This window comes from Mytilus edulis, chromosome 13 (genome assembly GCF_963676685.1).
Source record: "Mytilus edulis chromosome 13, xbMytEdul2.2, whole genome shotgun sequence".
Classification (NCBI taxonomy): domain Eukaryota; kingdom Metazoa; phylum Mollusca; class Bivalvia; order Mytilida; family Mytilidae; genus Mytilus; species Mytilus edulis.
In genome coordinates, this window is record NC_092356.1 from 29,857,301 (window position 1) to 29,871,131 (window position 13,831).

Genomic DNA, 13,831 nt, shown 5'->3' on the forward strand with positions numbered 1-13,831 from the left:
ATGCTGTGTGTCTGACCTATAACTTTGTACTAAAAAAAATGTTACTGATGAAAACTAAACATTTATATTGCAACAGTATTTCAGCAAAAAAATCCAAAATATAATAAAGGAGATGTGGGGTAAATTAAAAGACACCTAGATGTCAACATACAGTCGGTCTTTAACAATAGACAATTGTCTATACAACATGTCACATCTCTCTAAATATACAATATAAGGTCAATGTCAGAAAAATATAAACTTTTCTATATGAAGCTGAGAAACTGAGGAAGGGAGAGGTTGTACCAAGCAATTTTCCAGTTTTGTGCCAAAAATCACAAAAAAATTAAACTGACTATATAAACAGTTTGCCATCACCACCCAAATACAGCTAGATTGAATTAGCTAATACTAGGACAGAAAAATCTTGTACATTCCTCATCAAACTTAACCTATAGCAAAAAAAATTCACGCAAACCAAGTGCTATAAGTACTGTAAATTCAGAAATTATAGCAATGGTTTTATTATTGTGAAAAATGCAAAAGGGTTATTATAGCCATAATTTAAACTAGAAATTTGCTACATGAATTAAACAGGATATTTCTCAATATTGCAAAAAATAAAATCACATTTTAAACTAAAAATGACAAAATCGCAATAATATATGCACACAATAATTTCTGTACTAAGTATTTACAATACTGTAATGAACTTGCAGTAAGATAAATGTTACTTTTGAGAGGAAGAAAAACATTTATAGCACTTTCCCTTTTCTTTAAATTTTATCAGTTCTTTTTTTGTCTTGAGTTAAGACAACATATCCATTTTTCATTTCACTGACAGAGGTAACTTTTTCTGCTGAGAGGAGATAACAAACACTGTTTTTGTTTTTTTAAGTATTTGTTGTCTTCCTCTTTTGAGTTATGACATAGTTATTTATTCTAGAGATAACTTGTCTTTCTTCTTCACTTTACAGGTCTGTATGTTGTCAGATAGAAACTGCTATTTGAATTATTCCTACATTATTTTCTGCCGATCTACCCAACAAATTCTTTATGACGTCAGTGGTTGAAGAAATATTGCACAGAGATTTTTATACACGCTATGACAATAGTTATTAGGTTTGTTTGACATTTTTGTAATTTGTTTATGTTTTGCTGTAACATTATTTTGACATTTTAACCTTTGATGTCTGTTTGTTTTGTTCACACATCATTGTCAATATAATGGAATTTCATGCGACTGTCATCCAAGTGAGAGGTTTAGCTAGCTATCAAAACCAGGTTTAATCCACCATTTTATACATAAGAAAATTCTTGTACCAAGTCAGGAATATGACAGTTGTTGATGTGTTTGAGCTTATGATATTTCCATTTGATAAGAGACTTTCCTTTTTGAATTTTCCTTGGAGTTTTGTAATTTTGTGATTTTGCTTTTTTTTATTACCAAGCAATGTGTGATCAAATGACAACATCCAGAAAATTATTCTGCTCAAAGGTGATGGGTGCTGTCTGTGAGTTTGCAGTGAGTTGTAAGTTTTTGCTCCTTACTGATGGCCTAACTGTGACTCTGAGATGACTAGCAGCAATTAAAGTGTTGTTATTTTACTTTTGAATCATCATGTTAGTGTAAGAAATTTGTGTTTTGAACTTTTTCAGTTATCACACCATATCCCTTCTTTTACATTACATAAACATAATTATCTTTACAGATAGGATGTTTTGCTTGTGAGAGAGCTGTCTACATATGGGCTTTGCTCATTGTTGAAGAACATATGGTGACCTATAGTTGTTAATTTCTGTGTCATTTGGGCTCTTGTGAAGAGTTGTCTCATAACAATATATAAAACAAATTTTATAACAATATAATAAATAAACATTTATATTCATAATCTATAACAATTAAGATTTACATGTGTACTTGATAACAATTAACCTTTATTTTTATAATTAATAACAATTAACATTTATAGTTTATAACAATTAACATTTATAGTTTATAACATTTAACATTTATAATTTATAACAATTAATATTTACATTTATAATTAATAACAATTAACATTGATATTATAACTTATAACAATAACAATATAATGATTTCGAAAATAAAAACAGAATAAGAGATTAAAGGCATACTTTTTCAGAGAGTGAACTTTAGAACAGTTGAGTTTTAAATGGCAGTTCATCAAAAACTAAAAGAGAAGTTGCTTTCTTGTGTTTTCTCTTCTGGTTTACCTCCACCGCCACCAAATAATGACATAATTGAAGCACCTCCAGATTTATCTGCCCCTCCAAAACTAAATGCAGGACTTCCTCCTGACTGGTCCCCTCCTCCTCCTCCAAAGCTGAAAGAGAAACTGGTTTCCTGAGTATCGTCTTCTGAATTACTGCTACCAAACAAAGACATGATAGAGCTTCCTCCAGATTTGTCTGCTGCTCCAAAACTAAACCCTGAATCTGCTGTGCTCAAATCTGTCAAATAAAATAAATATTAAGCAAATTGTTTATAGGAAATCTGAATCAGTTCACATCTAAACAAATTTGGACTTTAAAACTTATGATGGGAAAACTAGATTCAAAAAAAAATGACAGACTTTGTTGTCTCAATTCTTTTAACTGTTCAAATTTGGACTTTAAAACTTATGATGGGAAAACTAGATTCAACAAAAACTGACTGACCTTGTTGTCTCAATTCTTTTAACTGTTGTCATTTACTCCCATTTATTACTGACAGTCTTATTTTGATATCTACACTAGGTTTTATTTTAATTTTAAGTGCCTGTGTTAAGGGCCATAACTCCTGAACAGCAAAAGATAATATCGTCGAGATTAAGATTGAACTTGACTTCCAGTTGAACAGTTTAATCCTTCCACCAAACCCTGTACAATCCCAAATCAACTTGATTTGCATTGGAAATCCCCAATATAAATTAGTCATTGAAGCAATGAAAATAACTGGAAAGTTCCCCTAAATATTTACCGGGTGATTTGCTACCAAAGAAATTGGATTTGTCACTGGCACCATCACCAGCGCTAGGAAACATGTTGCTTCCACCACCAGATTGAAACATGGACATTTCTGTAGCAAACCCACTTAAGTTTATGTTGTTGTCAGCAGCACTGCTAGTCTTGGTAGTATTCTTCTGTAAAATAAGATAAAAAAAATATATCTAAGCAACTGGCAAATCATTTCTGCAAAACATTACAAGTGTTATTCAACAAAATATTCTATCGTTCAATGATTAAAATTACTGTGGTTTATCTTAAATTCATAAAGTATGTTCAATATTGTCCTATAGCAATACTGTATGGTTAAGATTTTAGTAGGGTGCCCAATCAACAAATATTATCGATTTGCCTTAACGGAATAACATATGACTATATTTTATATCATTGGAAAGAGGAGAACAATCCTCATCGAAATAGCGTTGTCGTCACTGTCTACCGTGGTCACGATTTTTTTAAATCAGGGTCAAAGGTCAGAGCAAAAATTCAAGGAAAATGCACAGTCACATTTAGATAGCTTGATTCTCCTAGATCTATGCGTTTGGAGCAAAATAAAAACAATTAATTTATAGAAAAATATCTTTTGTGTCTACATTTAGAACTTATTTTATATTTTTATCCCCAAAAATGACTTTAGATTGACTTTTTTGCATGTAGGGTGCAAATTTGAAATTTTCAAACAGCTGTTAAATAACAGTGACCTTGACCTATTTCAATTTCTAAAGGAGTAGGTCCAGTAAGACCCCTTTTTGGCCCCAAAATATAGCAGTTTTACAAAATTGTTAAAATGTAAACTTTTAGTCATTTATTGGATAGTAGAAAGGTTCTGTTACATAAATATGGGCTCTTTTTGACAATACAATGCACATATATTGAGAACTAGCACCATTAATTCATGCTAAATTACTGAAATCTTCACAATTCCAGCATTTTAGTTAAATTTTAGGCGGTTTCCGTGTAAAACGAAAGTGGCCGCATTCGTGTTCATCCAAAATATTGAAATGGAAGTTGTATTTGATGATAATACATAACATATATAAAGATTGAGGATGAACACGGATGCGGCCACTTTCGTTTTTGACAAAAAACATCTGAAAAGTGACATTTTTTCTCATATTTGGTAGATTTCTCATATTTGAGCCTAAATCGGATCGTTTTTAATGACTAAATAAGTTAAAATCTTTCACATAAATTAATTGCATCATATGAAATAGACACTTACGTGTTTAAAAAGTGGTCAAAATTTTTCGTCAGATGAAACTGAAATTTGAGGCCAAAATCGGTCCTTACCGGACCTACTCCTTTGTTATTTTTGTATTCAATTCGTTACAAGTAATATCTAAAGACGTTTTTTAGATCTTAACTTTAATCTTTTGTTGAAAACAAAATGTGTTTTTCACGTCTTTTGATAGTAAGGTGTTAGTCAATTTCAAGGTAAATATCAAATTTTTGTTATTGGGTGCGAAATAGTATATATAAATGATTTGTTCCGAAATTAACGTCGAACTTGATTGAATTTAAAGCTCTGTGTATAACTTTGCTTTGAAGAAGTAAAAATTACTGCAAACAGAGAAAAAGAGGTGGGGGGGGGGGGGGGGCAAAAGTTATGAAAACAAAACGTCTATTAGAACAGGTAAAACACCCCTTCTTACATATACTAAATGAGCAACAATTGGCTATAATGTTTATAAGTATTCCAAAAATGTAATAAGGGAGAGGGTTATGTACAGCACCGATGTTTTTACAAACAAATGCAAACAAAAAAGGCGTAAGAAACCAAAGGAACATTAAAAATTTATAAAATGAATACAAGCAGACAACAGTATTGCTAAAACACACACACAAAAAAGATCAAATGCAAATAGAAAATTATGATCGAGGCTAGTATTACCTACTACGTTGTATGGTCTCCTGTAGTTTTAGCCCATCAACCATACCAAGGTCAGAGAACATATGGCAGGGTTTTTTTTTGTTTTTTTTTTAATTTACATATCTTTCGGAATCCCCATTAGAAAGATTATTACTATATTTCCAACAATATCAAAATTGATTATATGTTTTATTTATTGTTTAGAAAATATTATGGACTTCTTAATTTTCATTCGATAACTAACAATGATTTATAAGGTACATACAGAAAAATGAAATCTTATGCATCGTCATCTTCGTCGTCATCAATGTTTCTTACTGCCACCAGATGAGTATTTACATTTTGACATATGTCATTTGCCTGCCATGGGCATACATCTGTACAGGATAGATTTTGTCGAAGCAAATGCAACCCTTTGAAAACAAAGATTCCCCCTCACAAGTACAAACTAATCTTGCAGAAATTCGGAAGACATCTGACCTTCGAGATAGACAAGTCATTTTTTCTTTCCCATTCGAATTGAAGAGGAGAATGCTAGGTTAGTTTTGCTATTTTGGAAGATATCTTTACGTCTGGAATGAAGCGTTTATTTCATATTGTTTAAAAGTAGATTCACAAGTAGGAAATTTGACAAGGGAGAAATTTAAAATTGTAGCCAATTTTACGCTCAATTTGTTTAAGCACAATGATCTATTTTTAATTTTGACTTGAGATCATACAACCTAACAACAAGATCTCGAGCTGCATTAATCGATTCATCGATGTCACAATAAGAAAGGTTTGACAAATCGGTGAAATCATCTGGGTTGTCCTTTTAGACTTATAAACAGTGCGCCTATCGATCCTAAACAGGACCGATTACATTGTATCGCATCATGTAACATCATGTGCGGCTGGTACCATGTTACAGGTGGCAAACCCGATACTTTTACATGTGTCATGGACAGGTAAATAGTGGAGCAAATCTTGTGTGCAAGCTATATTGCCAGTTTGAAACCATAGCTCATGCAAATCACAAAATACTGAACTCCGAGGAAAATTCAATCGGGCAGTCCCTAATCACATGGCAAAATCAAATTACAAAACTCATAAAAAACGAATGGACAACAACTGTCATATTCCTGACATGGTACAGACATTTTCAAATGTAGAAAATGGTGGATTGAACCTGGTTTCATGGCGCTAAACCTCTCACTTGTACTTATGAACCCATAAGATAAGAACATCTGTATCTTGTGACTTTTTTACTAATAGCCTACTCTTGATTTCTTTCACACCGAACTCTTTGTCTACATGTATAGCATGTACAATCATGCAAGTATCTACTTCATCGGGCGTACAAAAAAATTCTTCAAACCTGAATACTCCGTCTGAGCTGATTTAGGGTCCTTGGAAGTGTTAAATAGAATATGACTTCTTCATGTGTTATAGTAACTGTTGATATACCATGATGCCGAACAATCAATTCACCAAGAAATCTGATTAAGGCCTGCTGGTTCTCACTGACCCAAAGAAATTTTATACAGTCAGGAATTTGACGACCTTCTATATATGCCCTGAAACACTTTACAGACGAACAAGAACTTGATTAAGCTTTAAAATAACTGCAGTTGTGTCTGCTAGTGTAAGATTTATAGCAAGAATGATGGTACAACATTTTGTAATCATCAGTACGAAGATAGTCTAGGTCTGAAGCATCGTGCAATATACTAAAATATACATGATCTTTCTGTCCTCCCATAGCCTCGATAAAGCTTTAGTGTTAATTCCTCGCATATTAATAGGCAATTCAGTAGAAGAACCATGACATATAAGTTATAACATACTTATCCCATTGTATTTCAGTCCTACTTTGCTTAGGGTTTGATTAGCATAGTTTAACAGGACTGTGAATGTGTGCCATATTCCGTGTCCGAAACGTGACCAAAGGATTTGTTTTGTATATTACAATTATAACAAAACTATCAATTAAAAGAAAACAACTAAAGTTATAAACAAGAGGCTCTCAAGAGCCTGAATCGCTCACCTTAATTCTTTTGGTTAAATCTCTCATCAATGATTATTTTGGCTTTTCAATTTATTTAAATGTTTTTTGGATCGTCCTATTTTCTTCAAAAGCCAAAAAAAATAATCATTTTCTCCTATGTTCTATTTTAGCCATAGGAGCTATGTTTCTTGACATACAAGGAAATAAAATATAAAATTTATACTAGATACTCTGAAACTCATTTAGCCTAAGTTTGGCTGAAATTGATACAGCAGTTTCAAAGGAGAAGATTTTTTAAAGTAAGTCAACATGATGAACAAATTGTGAAAAAAGTCTTTAAAGGGCAATAACTCCTAAGGGGTCAATTGACAATTTTGGTCAAATTGACTTAATTGAAGATCTTACTTTGCTGAACATTATTGCTGTTTACAGTTTATTTCTATCTATAATTATATTCAAGATAATAAACAAAAAAAGCAAAATTTCCTTAAAATTATCAATTCAGGGGCAGCAACCCAACAACAGGTTGTCTGATTCATCTGAAAATTTCAGGGCAGATAGATCTTGACCTGATAAACAATATTACCCAAGTCAGATTTGCTCTAAATGCTTTGGTTTTTGAGTTATAAGCCAAAAACTGCATTTGACCCCTATGTTCTATTTTTAGCAATGGCGACCATGTTTGTTGATAGATCATAACTTCGGATACAATTTACAAACTAGATACCCTAAGGAACATTCAGTTAAAGTTTGGAAGTATTTGGCCCAGTAGTTTCAGAGGAGAAGATTTTTGTAAAAGATTACTAAGATTTACGAAAAATGGTTAAAAATTGACTATAAAGGGCAATAACTCCTAAAGGGGTCAACTGACCATTTCCGTCATGTTGACTTATTTGTAAATCTTACTTTGCTGAACATTATTCCTGTTTACAGTTTATCTCTATCTATAATAATATTCAAGATAATAACCAAAAACAGCAAAATTTCCTTAAAATTACCAATTCAGGGGCAGCAACCCAACAACAGGTTGTCTGATTCATCTGAAAATTTCAGGGCAGATAGATCTTGACCTGATAAACAATATTACCCCATGTCAGATTTGCTCTAAATGCTTTGGTTTTTGAGTTATAAGCCAAGAACTGCATTTGACCCCTATGTTCTATTTTTAGCAATGGTGACCATGTTTGTTGACAGATCATAACTTCGGATACAATTTACAAACTAGATACCCTAAGGAACATTCAATTAAAGTTTGGAAGTATTTGGCCCAGTAGTTTCAGAGGAGAAGATTTTTGTAAAAGATTACTAAGATTTACGAAAAATGGTTAAAAATTGACTATAAAGGGCAATAACTCCTAAAGGGGTCAGCTGACCATTTCCGTCATGTTGACTTATTTGTAAATCTTACTTTGCTGAACATTATTCCTGTTTACAGTTTATCTCTATCTATAATAATATTCAAGATAATAACCAAAAACAGCAAAATTTCCTTAAAATTACCAATTCAGGGGCAGCAACCCAACAACGGGTTGTCTGATTCATCTGAAAATTTCAGGGCAGATAGATCTTGACCTGATAAACAATATTACCCCCATGTCAGATTTGCTCTAAATGCTTTGGTTTTTGAGTTATAAGCCAAAAACTGCATTTGACCCCTATGTTCTATTTTTAGCAATGGCGACCATGTTTGTTGATAGATCAAAACTTCGGATACAATTTATAAATTAGATACCCTAAGGAACATTCAGTTAAAGTTTGAAAGTATTTGGCCCATTAGTTTCAGAGGAGAAGATTCTTGAAATAGTTTACGACGACAGACGACAGACGACGACAGACGACGGACGACGACGGACGCCAAGTGATGGCATAAGCTCACTTGTCCCTTCGGGACAGGTGAGCTAAAAACAACAAAATGATATTGTAAGTTACAAAACAACGATCTTCAAACAAACTGGACTATCAAAAACAAACAGATTGGCCATACAACAAGCAAAAAAAAAGAAATGAAGTTAGTGACAATTGTCCTAGTTAATGACCTAATAGTGTAAGCTACAAAACGATTAACGGCACGAGAAAAGGCGTGTTTGAATCAAGAAAAAATTATCACTAAATTTGTGTTTTTAATTGCTATTTTCTTTTCACCGATTAACATTACACGAAATATATTTGGCACACATATGAACCATGTCTTATTGATGTAATCAGAGTAAAAATCCGGTGAAAGTAACACGTAATAAAATTGCTTTCGTTGAAAATGTTGTTAATTTCAGCTATAAAAATAGACCTACTAAAATCATGAAATACTTATACTTAAATTATATAAATATTTTTTAGCTTTCTTTATATGAATAATTTGATATTTAAGCTAAATGATAAGTACAATTTGAACAAATAAAACAAAGAGGAATCATTTTATTGTTTGTGTTGAAGATGACCTGTACTGTACAGTATCTTTGGGTACCATAAGAAACAACGAAATTTTGAAAAACGTGACCACGGCAGCATACGACGACATTAATGATTGGAAAATATAATGATTTTTCAACAGTTTGCATCTAAATTTAGCCGTATGTTCTCCGTTAACTTAAACTCGTTAACTAGACGTCTTTTTCGATACTGGGCACCCTACTATTTGTTATTAGTTTAATATACAAAAAAACATATATCAAAGATATTTTCCAGTGATAGTTGATCCATATGAATAATATTCTATGCTTGAACATGTCATAATTCAATTGAATGTTTCAACAGTTTGTTTGCTTTCATTCACAATGAAATGTTGACTGACATAACATGCTATTATTTTAGAAATATATATTTTAAAGTTGACAACCCCCTTTAAAGTGTTAAGATTTCCGTTAATTGTGTATTTTGCCATATTTTGTATATTTGTAATAAGTATTTTCCTCTTAAGGTGGTACCCAACACTTTAACTAAAATTAATTTGGCTCGTTTAATTTTCTTAAAATTTTGACAAAGTATTTACTTTGACCCTTTTACAAAAGTATAAAAATTTCAAAAAATTTGAACCAACCGTTTTATCAGAAAAAAATACAATGGTTATATAGCAGTTTGAGAAACACTTATTTTGATCATTGGGAAGCTTAATATTCCCTTAACAACATAACGTAATTAAAACGTTTAGCTGATTTTACAGAGTTATCTCCCTGTAGTGTTAGGTACCACCTTAAATGTTTTAATAACCACAGTGATATAATTGATTGCTTAACATTCTAGTGGCAAATATTGACAAAGTATTTACTTTGACCCTTTTACAAAAGTATAAAAATTTCAAAAAATTTGAACCAACCGTTTTATCAGAAAAAAATACAATGGTTATATAGCAGTTTGAGAAACACTTATTTTGATCATTGGGAAGCTTAATATTCCCTTAACAACATAACGTAATTAAAACGTTTAGCTGATTTTACAGAGTTATCTCCCTGTAGTGTTAGGTACCACCTTAAATGTTTTAATAACCACAGTGATATAATTGATTGCTTAACATTCTAGTGGCAAATATTTCATTCATGTTCAGAAGGAGAACAGAAATGAAATATAACAGTTAGATCATGCGATACCGTATAGCGGGTTATTTAGGCGTGGTGTAAATTTTTGCTTATTTTTTGCGGATAGAATAAAATCGCCAAAATGAATTCCGCCAATTCAAAAGTATACATGCAAAGATAATGATAAAATTTTTGAATCCGCCAAAATAATAACCGCTAAAATATTTCGTATACCTTATTCAGTGAAAATCCAGAAATTTTACACACGCGAAAATAATCCGCTATACAGTATAGGCTGTTTCGGGATGAAGGTAGAGGTTATTAAGAATGTTACTGGAAAAAAAGGGTATATTAGATTTGGGATAGATATTTATCATTGCAACAGGCCACCTACAGACATTTGAAAGATTTGTTACAACAGTTCTTAACGTGCATGGCACATGACACTCTTTGAACACCAGACATTAGATTTAACATCCCCATTTTAATCGAACATGATGGGGTACTTGTACATCCAGCACAGGCAAAGGGAAGCTTCACTTTGGCAATTAAAGGTTTTACTGAAAGTCAGAAGAACACTTGTAGCAGGCATTTTTCTATTCCTCAGTCACCCTAGGGAGTGGCACACAGTATCAAATACATGATTTCCTTTATTCATCGAAATCCACGATTCTAAGTTGATGAGGTACCAAGGAGCACCCACCATTATACACATTTTAAAATATTCTATATTAATTAAAACAGGATTTTCTCATAATCGTAAAAATTAAAATCGCATTAAGTCTAAAATGACAAAATTGCAATAACAAATGCACGCAATAATTTCTGAATTTACAGTACTTCCTTACTTACAGTGTCAAATATGCTCTGAACACCCATAAATATCCCTGGTTCTGTTTCTTTGCTTGGATCCTGAAATGTTTGTTTATATGGATTATTATGCAAATTCTGTTTAGTAATCAAGTAATACTGTTTGCAATATATCAAATGATTTTTTCCTTTATCTTTATCATCAAACCATAAAAAGGAACAATTGAAATTGAAAACAATTACACAAAGGGGAGAAAACAATCTTGATTAAAAAAATAGGGCAAAAAAAGTCTCACTTCAAAATACTGTCATAAATATTTATTTATGTTCCAATATCTATAATACCCAAAAAAATATGTTCGTACAAGCTTTCATACATACATATGTTCAAATGATAAAATATTTTTGGCTTTCACCAAAAAACTATATTTAAAATGGCTGTATAAAAATTATATCTTAATTTTCATGTTATGCGACATCATAGTGACATTTCTTCATAAAGATCTTTTTCTAAGTGTGTTAAAAAACATATATTCTTTACTTTCCATATATCTACTCTTGAACAATCTGAAAGCATAGTATTCATACTTTTTTCTGCTAAAGTGACTACCTTAGAATACTTCATTTCTTTAAAATCATGTGATTTGTTTGGTTCTGCTTAATATTAAGGAAATATATAATATTTACCACTTTATCAGCTGAATACATTGGTCTAGCCGCTCTCATTGGCTGTCCTGGTGATTGTTTTAACTTAAGAAGCTTCTGTCTGTGTTTCTCCATATCAAATGGGCTAAAGTCACCAGATCCTGTTTCTATGGAGATGTGTTCTGAAAAAATAAGATAACAAAAATACCAAACTAGGAGGAAAATTCAAAACTAGAGGCTGCTCACCTTGGTCTATGTGCATATTAAACTAAGGACACATGGATTCATGACAAAATTGTGTTTTGGTGATGGTGATGTGTTTGTAGATCTTACTTTACTGAACATTTTTGCTGCTCACAATTATCTCTATCTATAACAGTCAGAGCTCAGAAATAAACACATCATTTTTTTTTTTGACTTGCATAAGTCAAAAATTGTATTTATTATAAAAATGTACTTTCATTTTCAGACTTATTTGAGTCAAAAAATGACAGACTTGTTTAGGTCGTTTTATGTTTATGAAAAGACTTAATTTTAATTGGTGGCCAAAGTGTACCACCTATGACATCATAAACCTGAGAGTTCACAAGGACTTGAGCTATCTATATTTAATTATCTTATTGAACATTTTTACTTTTAAACATAAATTATTTTCCTCATTTTGTGTGATTACAGATGGTTGCATTATAAGGTCAATAAACATTAATTCCGTTGTTTTAGGTTCTCATGCATATTTTTTCTTAAAAGACAAAGCATTGTCTTTCAATGTTGTCATAATTTCATGTAGATTCTTGACCTTTTTATAAATATGCTTGGGTCGTGAAGTTGATCAATTTTGGTAACTTATCGTCTTGTAGGAGTCAATATTTGCAACTTTTTAATTCAGGTCAAATATTTTTTTGCTTAACGCTATTCGACTTATTGAAGTCATAATTGGTCTTAAATGAAAGGGAGACAAATCTTGAAACCTTCAAGTTTAGACCTCTGCGAGTCAAAAGCAGATTTAGACTTATTTTTTCTGAGCTCTGACTGTATAATGAACTTTGCCCAGTAGTTAAACAGTGGAAAATATTTTGTAAAAATTAAAAAAATTATGAAAATTGTTAAAAATTGATTAAAAAGGCAATAACTCCTTAAATAAGGGGTCAATTGACCATTATGTATGTGTTGACTTATTTTTAGGTCTTACTTTGCAGAACATTATTGCTGTTTACAGTTTATCTCCATCTATAATAATATTAAAGATAATAACCAAAAAAATTTAATATGACAGCCTATATCATCAACCAGTATAATCGCAATATATCTACCTTTAGCGCAAACGCAGTAATACACAAAAACGGCTATTCCGCCCTACGACCACCTTATTTGTACTGCCAAATATTCTTAATTTTAGACATCAAAACCCCCAGTTTACGTAGGCCAAGATTCAGATACAATATATTTATCTCTATTCTACAGCCAAAATAAACAAATCAGTCCATTTCAATTTATTTTTCATGGTAAAATTTCATAAATTGAAAATTCCGCGAAATGATGTTATTGTCTTGGTATGGCAACGAAACAAGGTGACGTCACAAGTATGTTTCCGTAAACAAAAAATCAAATGTAAATACCGAGTTTTAAAGCTTCTTGTACGCCTCAGAATGAATAAAATTACATTGGAAGAAAATGTAGAAGTGAAAAATGCGATTAAAAAAAAAATTAATCATTGAATTATATGATACTACTAGTATTATCAAAATTGGGTAAAATGGAACAGCCAAAACAGTATCATATGTATAGGGCTTTCACAGTTAACAAAATTACCGAATTTGACCTATTAGAATAGAAATAATTCATGGCAGCCGTAGATTTGTTTTCATTTACCCATGGGTTGGGCATTTATATTCTTATTTTACCCATTGCTAACACTCAGGGTAAAATAATCGAATATAAATGCCCAACCCATGGTTAAATGAAAACAAATCTATGGCTGCAATGAATTATTTCTTAAATAACCAAACGCTGCAAAATTTTCTT

General features: G+C 31.6%; 1 protein-coding gene and 1 long non-coding RNA gene across 3 annotated transcripts in view; both read right to left on the reverse strand.

Annotated features, from left to right (window-relative positions):
- Positions 1 to 1,845: 1,845 nt before the first annotated feature.
- Positions 1,846 to 2,087, reverse strand: LOC139501300 (uncharacterized). Its single transcript, XR_011658513.1, has 2 exons — positions 1,961 to 2,087; positions 1,846 to 1,915 (listed from the first exon to the last, which is right to left on the reverse strand). It is a non-coding gene; the product is annotated as an uncharacterized lncRNA (long non-coding RNA).
- LOC139501299 (protein SIX6OS1-like) overlaps positions 2,086 to 13,831 on the reverse strand; it is a 41,100-nt gene continuing 29,354 nt past the window's right edge. For both annotated transcript variants that reach the window (XM_071290332.1, XM_071290333.1), the window contains exons 16-19: positions 11,852 to 11,991; positions 11,207 to 11,266; positions 2,963 to 3,125; positions 2,086 to 2,454 (exon numbers count right to left, since the gene is read on the reverse strand). In XM_071290332.1, coding sequence (XP_071146433.1) covers positions 2,168 to 2,454; positions 2,963 to 3,125; positions 11,207 to 11,266; positions 11,852 to 11,991 — 650 coding nt within the window. In that variant the 3' untranslated portion in view covers positions 2,086 to 2,167. The remainder of the gene's footprint in view (positions 2,455 to 2,962; positions 3,126 to 11,206; positions 11,267 to 11,851; positions 11,992 to 13,831) is intronic.